The sequence below is a fragment of the Hyaloscypha bicolor genome (genome assembly GCF_002865645.1).
Source record: "Hyaloscypha bicolor E unplaced genomic scaffold K444scaffold_10, whole genome shotgun sequence".
NCBI lineage: Eukaryota > Fungi > Ascomycota > Leotiomycetes > Helotiales > Hyaloscyphaceae > Hyaloscypha > Hyaloscypha bicolor.
In genome coordinates this window covers 3548906-3563982 of record NW_020194512.1, presented here as the reverse complement: position 1 = coordinate 3563982, position 15077 = coordinate 3548906, and the positions used below count along the sequence as shown (strand labels likewise).

At 48.5% G+C, this 15077-nt stretch overlaps 7 protein-coding genes across 7 annotated transcripts; 2 read left to right on the top strand and 5 right to left on the bottom strand.

Annotated features, from left to right (window-relative positions):
* Window positions 1–697: 697 nt before the first annotated feature.
* K444DRAFT_17967 (ribosomal protein S2) lies at window positions 698–2355 on the bottom strand. Its single transcript, XM_024870805.1, has 3 exons — window positions 2125–2355; window positions 1209–2070; window positions 698–1156 (listed from the first exon to the last, which is right to left on the bottom strand). The coding sequence occupies exons 1-3, from the start codon at window positions 2300–2302 to the stop codon at window positions 886–888; spliced, it is 1311 nt and encodes a 436-aa protein (XP_024744458.1). The 5' UTR covers window positions 2303–2355; the 3' UTR covers window positions 698–885.
* Window positions 2356–2487: 132 nt separating this feature from the next.
* Window positions 2488–4740, bottom strand: K444DRAFT_579211 (CBS-domain-containing protein; the record flags this gene model as incomplete). Its single annotated transcript, XM_024877648.1, has 3 exons — window positions 4424–4740; window positions 3491–4364; window positions 2488–3446 (listed from the first exon to the last, which is right to left on the bottom strand). The coding sequence occupies exons 1-3, from the start codon at window positions 4604–4606 to the stop codon at window positions 2488–2490; spliced, it is 2016 nt and encodes a 671-aa protein (XP_024744457.1). The 5' UTR covers window positions 4607–4740.
* Window positions 4741–5678: 938 nt separating this feature from the next.
* K444DRAFT_515959 (uncharacterized protein) lies at window positions 5679–7670 on the top strand (the record flags this gene model as incomplete). The annotated part of the gene is made up of 2 exons (XM_024873637.1): window positions 5679–6018; window positions 6076–7670. 2 exons carry the CDS (start codon window positions 5679–5681, stop codon window positions 7668–7670), a joined length of 1935 nt encoding a protein of 644 aa, XP_024744456.1.
* Window positions 7671–8869: 1199 nt separating this feature from the next.
* K444DRAFT_658565 (uncharacterized protein) lies at window positions 8870–10060 on the bottom strand. Its single transcript, XM_024886272.1, has 3 exons — window positions 9822–10060; window positions 9208–9777; window positions 8870–9151 (listed from the first exon to the last, which is right to left on the bottom strand). The coding sequence occupies exons 1-3, from the start codon at window positions 10011–10013 to the stop codon at window positions 9140–9142; spliced, it is 774 nt and encodes a 257-aa protein (XP_024744455.1). The 5' UTR covers window positions 10014–10060; the 3' UTR covers window positions 8870–9139.
* Window positions 10061–10735: 675 nt separating this feature from the next.
* Window positions 10736–11535, bottom strand: K444DRAFT_623705 (uncharacterized protein; the record flags this gene model as incomplete). Its single annotated transcript, XM_024882311.1, has 2 exons — window positions 10736–10804; window positions 10858–11535. The coding sequence occupies 2 exons, from the start codon at window positions 11533–11535 to the stop codon at window positions 10736–10738; spliced, it is 747 nt and encodes a 248-aa protein (XP_024744454.1).
* A 1303-nt stretch (window positions 11536–12838) lies between these two features.
* Window positions 12839–13303, top strand: K444DRAFT_515116 (protein tyrosine phosphatase; the record flags this gene model as incomplete). Its single annotated transcript, XM_024873569.1, has 1 exon — window positions 12839–13303. The coding sequence occupies one exon, from the start codon at window positions 12839–12841 to the stop codon at window positions 13301–13303; it is 465 nt and encodes a 154-aa protein (XP_024744453.1).
* Window positions 13304–13754: 451 nt separating this feature from the next.
* K444DRAFT_623703 (uncharacterized protein) lies at window positions 13755–14610 on the bottom strand (the record flags this gene model as incomplete). The annotated part of the gene is made up of 2 exons (XM_024882310.1): window positions 13755–13832; window positions 13885–14610. The coding sequence occupies 2 exons, from the start codon at window positions 14608–14610 to the stop codon at window positions 13755–13757; spliced, it is 804 nt and encodes a 267-aa protein (XP_024744452.1).
* Between the last annotated feature and the right edge of the window lie 467 nt (window positions 14611–15077).

Sequence of the window (15077 nt, the reverse complement as noted above, 5' to 3'; positions counted from 1 at the left end):
CAAGCTATGCCTTAACGTGGCCTCCTTACCACACTTGGCACCCTAAGAAGGAAGCATAAGGAACAGGGAAATTACGAATAAAGATAGCAGAGTGAAGGACACAAGAGAAGAAGGAGAGGCATAATGCGGGGTGCGGGTTTCGTGTGAGTCCCAAAGAATTCAAACAGCTACTTCCCATCTCTTCCCATCCCCACCCTTCACCCCATCCAAAACCTCAATCCTTCTCCTAAGACCCCGCATCTCTCTGTCCCGCCGTTCTCTCTGCTCTCCTATTGCTCTCCACACGCTGAGATTCCATAAACCTGCCGAGATCGCCACTATCCCCATAAAAACCCAAGGATTCCAGGAGCGCCTTCCCCAGCTGAAAGTCGAATTCGATGAGTCCATTGTGAGGAGATTATGAAGATGTTGAGGAGGAAAAAAAGATGTGAAGCCTCGAGCTGTGCGAATAGAAATACTCCGAAGCAAACCGAGAGGTTCTGCGCAAAAAATGTGATCTTGATTGGGTTCTGGACTGAAATAGAAGTGATTTAGTGTCGGAGAGGAAACGAGTAAAAAAATTGCGAAGTGTGGGACTGAAAGTTCTTATTGGAGTGCAAAGCGGTAGCACGACTAGTGCTGGTACGATTGATTTTTAATGACAAAGCTTTTTGGTAGTAGGTTTCCAGAGAAGAGTGAATAAGGATGGGATGGGATGGGAAATAGTACGAATTGACGAGGAGATAAAGTTGGGAGCTTCCCTAGTCAAGGCTAAGAAAATTGAAGATTGAAGATCAAAGAGAGAGGATTCGAATAATGGCACAGCATCCAGCTTGAAACACCATCCCATGGACTGTACACATCTATTTTGTACATCTAAAACCCATCATATCATATCCTACAGTTCTAGTCGTCATCCTCCTCCTCTAAACCGCGGGAACCCGGTCTGCTCCTCCTCCCACTCTCCACCTCATCCGCATTCAGCTCAACTCCCTTCCCCTTAGGCTCTCCTGGCCCCGCAGCCTTGTTCTCCTTCTCCTCTTCCTCCTTCGGTTTCCCGAGACCAGGAGGAGGAAGCCAAGTTATATCCCCTTTCTTCGCGGCTTCAAGACGTTTTTTCTGCCCCGCTTCACCGGCACGGCCGAGGACGCCGGCTATGACTTGTATGCACCTCAAACTAGGCCACTCATTAGCACCATCTCCCCATCAGAATAAACAGGGAGACAAACCTATCATCATTCGCCGGCACCGGGTACGTAACCCACGTCGGATCCGCATCCGTGTCAATGACACCCACCGTTGGAATATTATTAAGCCCACACTCATGCAACAGGATATAATTCTCCCTGGGATTCAAGACGACCACCAAATCCGGCCTCAGCGCTTTCCACTCCGCAGCTTTCTCCTCGAAGCCCTCAACCTTCTTATCTAGTCCATCCACCACCTTCACCTCACACTTCGCTAGTATCTGATCTCCATTTGTGATGGTACCGGGAATCCATTTCTCGAAGAGATGGCAGCCTTGCGCTAGTTTCGCGGCTTTGACGACCGAGGCGGCTTGTCCTGGCCGTGTGCCCACGAAGAGTATGAGGCCGCCGTGGTAGGCGACGCCTTCTACTACTTTGGCGGCTCTTCGAAGATGCGCTGCTGTTACTTCTAGGCTTATGATGTGCACGCCTTGGCGGACGCCGTAGATGTAGCGCTGGTTCATTGGGTTCCAGAGACTTGTTGCATGCCCGAGATGGCTTTGACTCGCCATCAAGAGCTCCAGCGTCACATCTTCAGGTCGCGGGGGGTTGATGAGTAGTTGGTGGGGTTCGTAGTGAGGCGTGATGTTGGAGCCTATGTGGGAGGTGCGTTTCTTGATGTGCTGTCGGAGGATGAAGTCTTTTTGTACTTTTTTGATCGATTCGGAGGGATCTCGCGTGGGGTGCAATGCATTTGTGGTATATAGTTGGTTCAGATTCGCCCCTGTCTCTTTCCAATGGTTGTCTATTGAGTGCTCGATTGCTTCGCGATCTTCGACGAGGGTTTCTGTTGTGAGGGTTCGCAGGAGGGATCGAGGGGTTGGGGCGGCGAGCGCCTTCCGGCCTGTGGGCTGTCAATTAGTATATGCAGAGAAGATGGAAAGAGGAAGAGACTTGCCATGCCGTATGGCTACATTTCGGAGGATCATGGTCGACCTTGAATGTTGTCTGATGTCGACCTGAGAACTTTCGAGGTTGAAGCTGTCCGCGCTAGTGGCATTTTCACTAGCGCGAACAGCATCATCGGATATGGAGCAAATCTTCATCCAACACATCTCTTGCTCTATGCTTTTCATGCGAAGAGATTAACAAGGTCAATTGATCCCGTGTGCACTCCACAGTCGAAATTGAATAGCGACGTGCCCAAAAAAATCTCATTAGTGCATCATCTCAAGTAATGATGCTAGTACACACGTAAATGTACAAGGAACGAAACGCTACAATGCAGTCTATCATCATCCCATTCATCTCCCATCTACTATTAACGACTCGTAGCCCTGGTCAAAGCAAACACCCCAACAATAACAACAGCAAGAGTCACTATCGCTCCTGGCAACAGCAGCTCATTTGGCACACCAGCAATCACCTGCTCTGGTACTGGTGCAGGCGCGGCTCTCTTCGTCCGTCGAACCGGCACTTCTTCTTCACTGCCTTCCTCATCAGAAACCACCCTCTTCCTCTCTCTGGTCGTAGATGGTGGCGGCGTTGGTTGAGAGGCAATAACAGGGTGAGGATCCAGTGTTGCTGAGATCGGGGGCTTCTCCGGATCATGAACGAACAGATCAACCTTATCCCGATGGCCTTGTCTAGCAATGATAATTGCTTCCAAAAGATCATGATCCGTAGTGATGGAAACGGTATCTCCGTCATCGTCCAGGTAGCTGAGAGCAAAACCTGATACACCAAGCTTGCCGTCCTCGAAGGTAGCTGCACCCCCGACTACATCGACCTCCGACCCTAACTTTGCAATCACAGCGGCGATGAGCTCTCCCATTCCATGAGCAGCAATGACCTGAAGTCTGTGGACTCGACCGCTAGGAGCCTTGAATTTAAATGGGAAAGGAACTTCCTCTGCTGGTGTCTCGGCCGGTCCCGTGACAACGGAATGAGCAGGTGATTCAGCTCCGGTATGTGATGCAGAGTCTCCGGGAGCAACGCTGGCATCGACAATCTTCTCATGACCTCGAGACAAGTCCGGCGACATTAATGATCGTCCGCCATGAGCATGGCTGTGGTGATGGCTGCCTTCTCCAGACATCACAGATTCGGTCTCGTTCTCAAGTGAAAGCCAGAATTTGTTCCAGGCCGGTCCTTCACTGTCTCCAGTGGACATGGTGTTGATTTGCTCCAGGGTGGCATAGGTCAACTTGAGGACATCCACCATGCCGACAATCTCCCCAGCCTCGTTCATCACGGGTAAGTTCAGGTAATGGCCATCTACTATGATCAGCAAATATTTGGAGAATCGAATGAACTAAACTTACCGTGCATTTTCCTCAGGGCAGCTTGAATGCTCATATCCATAGGAGCAAAATCTGGATGTGGGGTCATGACACGAACGACACTACAGTTTGCAGGGTCTAGCCCAGGAGCAATGACACGCAGCACAACATCCTTGCTGGTGAAGATACCAGTAATAGAACCTTGATCTTGAACAAGGACAGCAGTGGTGTGGTTCTCCTTCATCAGAGCTGCGGCCTCTTTCACCGAGGTTCGCACGGAGACCGTCGTGGGGGGTTTCCCATCCAGCACCGACTCCAAAGTGGGCCCAGACATCTTCGATCGCAGAGCCTCAACATATTGAATGATCTGCTGTGGTTGACTCGATCCCAATTCCGATTGAACACCCTCTAATGCATCGTAGAGTTTCCTTGATGAGCTGTAGGCACGCTCAAGCTTTTCCATAGCATCGTAGAAACACTTGGTGATATCCAGGATACCTGAAATATCTTGGTTTTCATCCATTACTGGCAGATGTCTGAAGCCCTTCCTCACCATGAGGTCCAATGCATCGGTAGCACTTGTGTCTGTTCGCGCACATAGAGGATTCTTGGTCATGATCTCTGCAATCGTAACATTGCTGGCTTTGATGCCGGCTCCGACAACTCGGAATGCCAGATCCTTGGCTGTAAATATACCGGCAATTCGGTCATCATCGTCGGTGACCAGCACGCAGTCTTCCCTCTTGGCTGCCATCAACTGTGCCGCCTCAGCGACAGTGGTATTCGGTTTGATCTGGAGGGCTTGACTCGGCCGAAGGGCAAGGACAGTTCCGGGGGGAGCTTTTCGTGTTTGGCGTGCTCGGCCAGTGGTGTGCTTCTTCTTGCTGAGGTCCGTCTCAATCTTCCTCCGAATGGCCTGTGAAGATGCTATCAGTTGTGCCCAGGAACTGGTGATAAGAGCTGTGCTAAGCATACCTCATCTCTCTTGGATTGCTTCTGTCTGCTGGCACTCATTGTTGATCCTCCGGCTTCGCTCTGGGAGGCGCTGGGATGTGATTCGAAAGCTGGACGTGGAATATTGGATGCGGGACTGTTGGTGAAGGCAGGCACTGTGCCCCGTCCCTTGGGCGTGCCCCTCATTGTTCCGCTGGAAGCCATCGCGGGCAGGCAAGGGCAATGTTGTCTGCTGTGTCGCAGATATCGTCCAGGAATGCTAAGCGCTGATTGATTCCTGGATAAGAGGACTGGTTGAGCGACAATTGCCAGGGAACGGAACAACCGCTGCAAGATCTTGTTTTTCCGGCGCGTTGATTGGGAAACAGCACAATAGGCCTGAGGCTCGGCAAGAGCTGAGTGGTCGGCGAAAGGGAACAACGAACCGCCGATGGCCAGGCACGGTTCGCGTGTGGGCGGGCGGCGGGCGGCGCCGTTGCCGGGCAACCACAGCCGTTGTTGACTCGCTCCTAAAACATGCATTTGAAGATCTCGCTCAGACCATCGAGTTCACAAATCCCACCCGCAGAGAAAAAAACCACACTCCACACCCTTCACACGTTTTCAAGAACCACAACTCTATAGACACCTCCCGCTCTATATCCTCTGGCTGCGCACATCAGCATCTCCTAAACCGCTCCACCAATTTTAAGGCTGCGGCCTTCCTAAATATACCCCAGGGCTCTTCAGAGTCAACATCTGCTGAGAAGAGCAACGATTTCCGTCTGCCCGGCCTAACGGCTTGCGCTGCGTGAGGTATGCTTTTGGGCCTCAATTGTATCTATCATGCATGCTAACCTGCGAAGTCTCGGAACAACAGGTGTGCTTAATTGCATTTACTTCGACAACAACGACTTTCCGAACTCCTCGAGCATTCATAATGCTGTCCAATCCTACCAACAACCTTCACAATCGCCAACGACAACACCGACGACAAAATTCGACACCAACGGCATTCGAGCCAGTGAAGGCATCCAACCTGCCCAACATCCAGCGACATGGCGGCCACCGCCGTGGAATGTCCCTGGACCAAAGACGACGACAAACCCCGCCGCAGGAATACATGGTAAGTACTACTAACACAGGATATCAAACGACACAACAGCATATATTGCGAGAAACGCAGCAGCAAAGACTGGCACGCCCGGGCCCACAATTCAACCAATTCGACAATGACGAGAACTACCACAGTTCACCTACCGTCACCACTCACAGACAATCTTTTGATGCCGCTTGTATGGATCAGTATGGAACTGGGGAACACAACCAGAACCAAAACAGGTGGTCATACTCCGGACCCATCAATACGATAATTAATGTCGATCCCAACCAATTCAATGGGAGCAACGACTTCAACCTCTTTTCAAACGACCAAATCCTCACTCCATCTGCATTTCTGGACTTCTCGGCTGGCTTCGATAACGGCAGCGATGCTACGAAGAGTAAAAATCATAGCAGGAGAAGTTCAAGGAGGATCAGTGGTGGTATTGTGGACAGAGTTGCTCAATTTGAGAGCCTGGCACTGCAATCACCCCACACACAGAGACCCATTACTCCTCCCAACCAGAATGTTTCGAGTAAGTTCAACAATCGAGTATTTAATTCATATTTTTATTCATAGCTAACATGTTCAGGTTATTTCCCTCTTACACCGCAGGAGACACCGCACGATCGCACGATCAAGCACGAACAGATACCGCAGAGATTCCTCGATACCTATGATACTTCAATGGAAGAGACAATTAAACCAAGGAGCAATCGCCGAGCAAGAGGAGTCTTCGACGATATGAGGGAGGCGGCTGAAATGAACTCCATCCCGAGTCCACCTCGGACCGGCCCCATGACTACACCGAGTACTTTCGACTCCGCCCCAATGCCGACCGGTAACTTCATGAATATGACAAATATCAACCTCGATTTCATGAAAAGTGAAGATCAGTACGATGGCTCTACACACTCGCAAGCTTCGAATCTCTCCCCTGCCATGTCATACCATTCGTCTCCAGAGATTACCGAAATGGCCATGTTCGGAGATCCATTCGTGACCAGACCAGACCTGGATGCTCACACTTATCCAGAGCCCACTGCTCATGGTCTTCCTATTCCAGCTTCCCCGACTCATTCGCTCCATCGACGATCAGAATCTGTTTCCAGTATCAACCCTGACGAATCAATCACTGAGACTGGAATCACAATTGATGATATTGCATCTTTCATTTCTGGACCTGAACCCTCGGACGGAAAATGGATTTGTCTTTTCCCCGAATGTAAGAAACGCTTTGGACGGAAGGAGAACATCAAGTCTCATGTTCAGACTCATCTCGGAGACAGACAATTCCAATGCCCTCACTGCAAGAAATGTTTCGTGCGACAACACGATCTCAAGCGCCATGCCAAGATTCATAGTGGTGTGAAGCCATACCCTTGCCAATGTGGAAACAGCTTTGCCAGACACGATGCATTGACACGGCACAGACAACGTGGAATGTGCATAGGAGCTTTTGAGGGTGTTATCAAGAAGACCGTCAAGCGTGGCCGACCTCGTAAGAACCGGCCAGGCGATGAGGAGCGCCTCAAGAAGTCATCCCGAACTCGCAGCAAAAACAAGGCAATGTCATCTGCTTCATCCACTTCTGACTGCTCAGAAAGTCAAGATGGCCAGTCTCCCCGAAGCGACGCTGGTATCCTTGATGACAAGCCTTTCGGTGATTACGAGTACCCACAGAATGTCATGGAGACCAGCAATTCCCAATATTCACAACACCATTCCCCGATGGACAACAATTGCGTCTCTCCTCAGGCGATTCAATCACAGACTGCACACTCCCCATCAGCATTCAGCCACCATTCTCAATCTCACCGTGGCTCCATCTCCGAGCATCTGCCGTCACACCCCACATCTCCAGCTAAGAGCATCCACAGCTACCACTCCCCCCCAGGACTCTGTGAATCCTCCTCCAGCCCGGCTCCCAGCAACCATTACTATGATCTGGAAAATGGGTCTCGGCACGGCGACGATATGCAAATGAACATGACCGGAATGAGCAACATCTCAGAGCACGACGATGAGATGTTCCTCGAGGCATTCGCTGCAGCCAGTAACGGTGGCCTGACAACTTTGGAACGCGATCCAGAATTGTTGATGGCGAAGTTTGACGATGAATTCAGCAACACAGCGGGTGATGATCTCTTCAGGAACAGTGAGGATGTTTTCTTTGGCAGTCCATGATTACCTCTTCACGCTACAAAATTGAAACGGAGGGTAGATTCGGATCTGGATTTCGCTTTTTCATATTCAACAACGGAGACTGTACTGTACAACATTCAAAATTGCTTTTCGAGCGAGGGTTCGCGGTTGGGGATTGGACGGACGCATGATGACTGGATCTAACGACTCTCCTTCATTGGCGTATATGATGCAGATGGATAATGGATCGGAATATTGTTATGATTACGTATGGTGGGATGGGAGGATTAAATAAAAGGATCGGGACCGGGCGATAATTACGTAGTTGTGTGGAATTAAAATGCGATTGTTACGGGAATTAGGACGTGCCTCAGCCCAATTCGCTAGTGAGACTTCACCAACACTCCTTGAGTGAGTTACTCTCTTTACTTCCAAATCTTCCACTTACCGTAACTGGTTCTATTCGGTCATTCGAAGTAGACGTGACGTCAAATCAGGGCAAGGCCTCCTCCCTCATTCCTTGCTCGCTCCTTCCTTTCTCAACCGTCTTCTTCATAAGAGTCACGCCGACATCCTTGCTTCCTCCATCTAGCCTTCGATCTCTCTCGCGTTCGCTCTTTCCCCAAACATAAATACAACAGCCCCTCTCTCGCATTCGCTCAACTCTTCTCTCCTTTCCATTCTATCATCACTTAGTTGTCAATTCCCATCCATCCATCCATCCATCCATCCATCCCTTCACTCCTCCCACAGGGTGCTCAAGGTGTTTTTCCTGAGATTGTTAGAGAATTAGGTAGAATGATGGAGGTTAAGTACTGGAATATTGGTCTGGGAGATTGTTGCCACATGGAAGCGGGCATTGATATATCGCCTTCACGGGAAGAATTTTTCACCCTTTCAAAGTATTTTCTTATTTGCTAGGCTAAGCATTTTCCTCTTTCCTGCGACGCCACCAGTTATTCAGTCTCTTTTTCTCGCAGACGAGTTGTTGCGATGAGTTGATATTATGAGGGGGAGTAGTTTCGTATGCCGAGTATGTTTGGTGAGGAGAGACGTTTCTGGGGTTTCGTCTCGGTGCCGCGTATTCGGCGCTGGAGGTGGGAGTGAGGAGAGTTGTGTTTGCTGGAAGTCTAGTCATGATGTCGAGCGGGGTTTACCTTTCTGTGGAGATGGATATTGTTAGGAAAAATGGCATATCTAGAGCGAGGATTGCGTCTGGCAGATCTATGAGCTGAACCTGTGCCGGCTCGATGTTGTGAAGAGTATCTAGTTTCACAGGTGCGTCCGCGGGGATAACTTGTACTGATATATTGTGCAGGTACGAAGCTTGGAGGCCGACTGCATCGCTAAACTGAGCCTTGCGAAGGACAGCAATGATCAAGATATGCACTTCCCTCGAATGTCTCATCGACCCGAAGGTTCAGTGGCTACGCTTCTCGCACCGGAAGCAGCTGTTTCCTCCTCAACAGCACACTTCTCAAATATTCTTCTTTGTCTTTTTTGCTTGACTTTTAAGTTCTTTCCTGCAAACTCCATTTAGTATACACTCTCAAATACAATGCCCAGCAAGCAAACTCACCTCCTGCGAGAGATACATCGCAAGCATCTCATCGTTGGTCAGAGCCTTAAGTTTAGGACCATTCCCTCCAATAGGCTCGTCGACCTTAGTCACGGACCTATCTATAGAATTCCTCCCTCCACTAGGGACTCTCTTCCCCAACCACGCGGCATCAAGTCTCTGCTTAACGCATTCGAGATGAACTCGTGTGATATTAGGATCATTGTGCCAAATGTCCTGCACAACCTCCTCGATAATGAGCACCTTCAGCGCTTTGAACCGGACAAGCACCCAGCCGAAATCATCTAGGCTACCTGCGCGGTAATAGCCCCTAAAAACAAGGAACTTGAGTTTCTTCTCCAACTCGAGGATTTCATCTGGAAGTGAAGAGGCATAGCTCGCGTCCAGACCGGCGAAGAAGAAATCGATCACATCGTCCTCCCAGATCAGAAGCGTGTCGACAGCATAGTTGATGTAAAATCCCAGCTGGCCCAAGAAGGCGGGGCTGAAGAAGAAGTCGTAGTGCTCAAGCACGATGAAGCGTGCTTCTTGGGACACGGATAGGATTGCTGGAACGGTGCGGGCGTTGTGCTTTACGCCTGTGATGTGATAATCGGGGTTTCTTGTGTACATACCGTTGGTGATAATGTATCGCTCGGGGAAGGAGAGATAGGTGCATGAGATGTAATTGTTCGAGGGGTGTTTGCGATGAGGCGCCAGATCATGAGGCGCAGCTCTGGTGGGAGCTTGGGGAATTTGTGGAAAGTGGCGGTGGGAGCTGGAGATGAAACCAGTGGTGGAGACTGTGTGGGGGGTAAAGAGGGCATCTTGACAGCGGAAGGCGCCTCTTATCTTGAAAATGGGAAACTCCCCTCTCTTTCAGGAAGAGGCTCTGCAGTTCCGAGAAGCTTTTGGTGCAGTTGGGTGTTGTTGGAAAAGTCTTTCGTTGTGGTGGAAGTCTTCTGTTGATGAGAGAGGACGAAGGGAAGCAAGGGTTTGTTGCTGCTAATAGGCGATGTTTTTATACCAGTTTTAATTTCGCCTCCGCTCCCCTGTTTGCCGCGTCTTTAAAATTTCCGATAAATCCTGGATTCAACAACCAGGACCTGATAAAATAAAAGTATATAGCCGAGAATATTTAAAGTATGAGGCGGAATTGTTTGAAGCACTACTTACTATCTTTAAAAGGAAAAGAGGAGCCTTTGCTTATTTAGATTCGGGCTCAAAGATATAGACTTCAATATATCCTGGACTCCGAGAAAATAGGTGGTAATAAGGCAAGTTATGTAATAATCATGTTTACCTAATTTTAGCTTTGGCAAATTTCATGAAGAGCAGATTTGAGAGAGTCAGTTTAGTGATGCTTTACTGATTTGCAATGCCATATATTGATACTCTTCTTCCGCTTGCCCGATCCATACCAAGACGCCCAATTTTCCCTACTGAGACCAATCGCTGCGGGAGAAACATGATCCCGAATATCTGCGTCCACTGAAAGAAATCAAAGAGCCACTTCGCTATGCAGGTGCTCTGACATCTGACCGCCCTGTCAGTCCATGTAACCTTCTCGGTAAAGTCCTTCCACAGCTCGGAATTGTTCCTCTCTCATATTCTTTTTCTAACTTTCGTTAGCGTGTGGCCAAATATTGTAGAAGGATGTTGAACACTTACAGTCTCCTCATGAACCAAATCCAAAAACTCATCAGCCGTGACAGTCTTCACAATGGGTGTCTTCTCCCCTTTGCTCGCAACTTTCCACAACTTCTCCAGGGCTGCGAGATAATTGTTCCACGTTTCAGTGTGAGGCAGAAAACTTCTTGGTGGTGCCTCGAGAACCACTTCTGCCACACGCCAGAATCGAGTCAACAGCGCGTTTCCAAGAAGCATGATTGTGTTTCCAATCACCAAACGCTTGAGCTTCCTCTCCATTGGGAGGCGTTCGGAGAGCGCAAGAAAAGAGTTGTCTTGCTGCGACATCCCGTCATTGGCCCGTCCGTAGAAAGCATCCAAGTCTGAGGGGAAGGGGAAGTAGAGACCATCGACGTCATAGTTGAAGAATATGTGGCGGCCTCCGAATTGGGGGCCAAAGTGAATCTGGTAGTGCTTCAAAGCAATTTCACGAGATTCCCTATTGGCATGCAAAATTCCCGGTACGATGTGTGCATTGTGCTTTGCGACCATCCGGTTGGCTTCGGCATAAGGTTCTGCACCGCATATGGTGATAGTACGTTGGTAGTTTGCGGCGAAGTGCCAGATCGTGACGCGCAATTCCGGGGCAAGCTTTGGAAAGAGCATGAACTTGTAGGCAGGGACAAACTTTATCCGCTTGATCATGTTGGAGGAAGGCATCTTGATGCTGCCACAAGTTGCTCGAGTGTTGTATTGTGCGGTTTGTGTTTGTTGCAAGAAGAATCCGATGGTAGAAAGCAGAGTTTGTTCGAAAGGTCGAATGTTGACGAAGGATGATGGAAAGATGGAAGAGAATACCAAGGTCTAAATATATAGGGCAGGACTTCGCTTTGCTACAAGTTGAGCTCCTTTAATTTTCATAACAGCTGTCGATGCGAACAGTGAATCAATATACGTAGTGTTGTTCAGGATGGATTGGGAACTGTTTATTTCATTGCAGTGATAGGGGAAGGGTCATGCAAAACAGGAACAGAACATTAAAGTTTTGATAACCATAATTGTTCTCGAAAGTTATGATAATAGAGAGCCTTAAATCACAGAGATCTGATGATTCTGTGATGGCTTTTGAGAATCGCAGAACTAATTTTTGCATGGCAGTACGCACTCCACCCATTCAAATTGAAATCTAGCATCTGAAGTTTGCTAGAATTAAGAGTTTGATACAACTTGGCACAGTGGCTTGAGACTTCGTGATCACTTTGAAATATCCTATGTAAAGATACTGCCCTTTATCCCTGCTCCTGAGGAGTGGAACTTCGGGAATGCCGGATGGCCTGATGTTCTGTTGGTTGAATAAACAAACGTCCCAAATAGCCTGCTTGTATTATTTAAAGCGCCACCTCTCTCTTCCAAGCAGCCTCCATCTTTCCCTTTATCACCTTAACCAGAATATTCAATAGCATCCGCAAATTAGATGGGTCTCTAGGTTCTGGGGACTTATTTTCAGACTGCTCCAAACCACAAAACTCACTCTTGCTAGTGAATAAAACATCGCGAAGTCTTCCGATCAGAAAGCGCCAACACTCGCTTCTGTCTATGATGTCTTCTGGCTTCTCGCGCCTCGATCGGTAAGGTTGTTTTCGTAAAACATGATCTGAAGTCGTTGGTGCACGTTTGGCCTTTGGCTTTTGGGATGTCACTGCTTCCGCATAATTCGCGGAGGCGGTGCCCATCCCGCCCCTATGCCGCAAGCACCCCCAATTGTGTTATTTTGGAATGCTGGCATGTCACTCACCTTATCAGGCCTAGGCTTGGAATGTCACACTGAAGTTATGATTGGCTTGTGGCGAAATAGGCGATCATCCCCCTTTAAAATACTAACGTGAAAACAGAAGTCGGTTCGCATGTTATTATTTTCATACATCCGTCACATCTAACAGTTATATTCAAAATTTCAGCTACTTTCAGGGCCAGATTGCAATCAAACCTATCTGACTAAACTTGTATATTTAATTGGTACACTATGAAACCCGGCGTTCTCATTCTTTGCACCGGTAATTCCTGCCGCAGCCACATGGCTGAAGGCATCTTACAAGCCTCCGCCGGCGACCTTGTCGAAGTTCACAGCGCAGGGTCGAAGCCTGCTGGCTATGTCCACCCCAAGGCGATTCAGGTGCTGAAGGAGATTGGAATCGACATTTCTGATCACACGTCTAAGGACATGAACACCTTTCTCGACCGCCAGATTGCGACTGTCATCACTGTTTGCGGAAACGCCGATAAGGCGTGCCCCGTATTTCTCGGGCAGTTAAATCGCTATCACTGGGGTTTTGATGACCCCGCTCACGCCGAGGGCGGTGAGGAGAAGGTGCTGGCCGAGTTTCGCCGCGTGAGGGATGAGATCCGCAAAGTGATTGATGCCTACGCTGCGGGGCTACGCGAAGGCGCTTCTTGGAAGGAGACATCAGTACCTGTACACAAAGTTTGAATGCGGGCTTAGTTTCTCAAGCAAGTTTGAGCTGTACCTATCTGTATCTTTTCGACGTTAGTAGAATGAGATACGGTTTTTAAAAGTCATGTTACGATTCAAGCCAAGTGGTGAGAATTTTCCGCCCAGAGCAGGTGGACATTACTATAATCATGGTGGATATTCAGTGTGTTAGAAAATCAAGGGAAAAGGATAATGAAATAATGAGGAGTACTGTTTGGCTGTCTACAATTCTGTTATCAAAATAAAGGGCCAAATTCTTAGGTTGAATGTCGCATTCTCTATGCTCAGCTCCATCCCATCAGCCTACCGCAATTGAGATGTTAACACAGCGTGGCAAATAATCCGATCGTTACCATGGAAAGTTCTGCCTCACTATCCCTACTCATGAGGATTCGGTCCTTTAGAAGAACCAGATGTTTGCCTTAGCTCTGATCACCAAGACAAGTATCTAAAGCACATTGGTAGCCTTCTTGAAAGCCGCTTTCCTCTTCTTAGCAGCCTCAATCTTTGGCTTTACTCCTTTAATCTAAACATTGGTTAGCTTTGGCAACTCAACCAGAGGTGGCGGTGCAGCTTACAGTCTCGGAATCTTCCAGAGCCTTGAGCTCCACCTTGCTGGCAAACCTGATCCCAGGATCCTTTCCAATTAGACACTGCCAGAGATTCTTCAGGTCTACCAAGTCCTCCGGTCTCTCGTGGGGAGGAATGTCAGCCGGCTCTTCAATGGCGACTTCTTCTACCATCTCAAACCGAGCGGTTAAGCCGTTGTGGATATCGAGCAGCTTTCCCCCGACGATTAACGTCTTGAGCTTTTGCTCGATCTGGAGAATGTCAGGAGGCCATATGGTTGTCGAAACCACCAAGCCACCATAGAAAGCGCGCATATCGTCATAAGACGGGAAGTATAGGGCATCGATGTCGAAGTTGAAGTAAACCGGGTGCCCGCTGAAACGAGTTCCGAAGTAGGCTCTGTAAGTCTCCAGGCCGATACATCTTGCTTCCTTCGATGTATGCAGAATACTAGGGACAGCAGCTGCATTGTGCTTTGGTACAGTTGTGTGGATCAAGGGATGGCCCTTGCGACGTACTGTGATTACACGTCCATGCTCTGCCATTACTTTCCAGATAGCAACACGAAGCTCCAGAGGTAGTTTGGGAAATTGGACAAACTCTATTGCTGGAGCTATCTTGCTCAACCGATTGCCTCCTGAAAAGACGCTGTTGCTCCTAGAGAAAGACATGTTGGAAGAGATAAGTGGTGGACAAGTAGTGTCGTAGTCCGGAATTGCTGGTTCCTCAACCATGTTTGATGGTGGTTTTGGTGGAGATTATCCTCGGTGTTGTTGACTAGAAGACAAAAAGGCTGACGATCGCTCAAAGAAGAGCTGTTTATTACCTATATCTAAGCCTCGCCTGTGAAATATTATCTGCCGCATATTAAAATTTAGAAACACACTTAGGGTCAATTCTGCCATCTCATCTTGATTCTTGAGCGAGGAAGCTGGTGGGAGACCTTGATTGGTATTCCCCTTCACGTCGAATTCGAACTCAACGGGACAAGGAAAATATTTGCCGTCATGTTAGTATGCCGCACGAGGGTTAAGTTAAGACAATGGAAAGAAAGTGATTTGCTGACAAGGTCATGATTGTTTACAGAGACAAAGAATAGAAAGCGTTTGTTTAATTGTTCTGCAATCTTACAACGGTACAAGTATCCAGGGAAAAAATAGAAATTGGTTTTATTGTTCAGATGTCTCATTGATTATTGCTA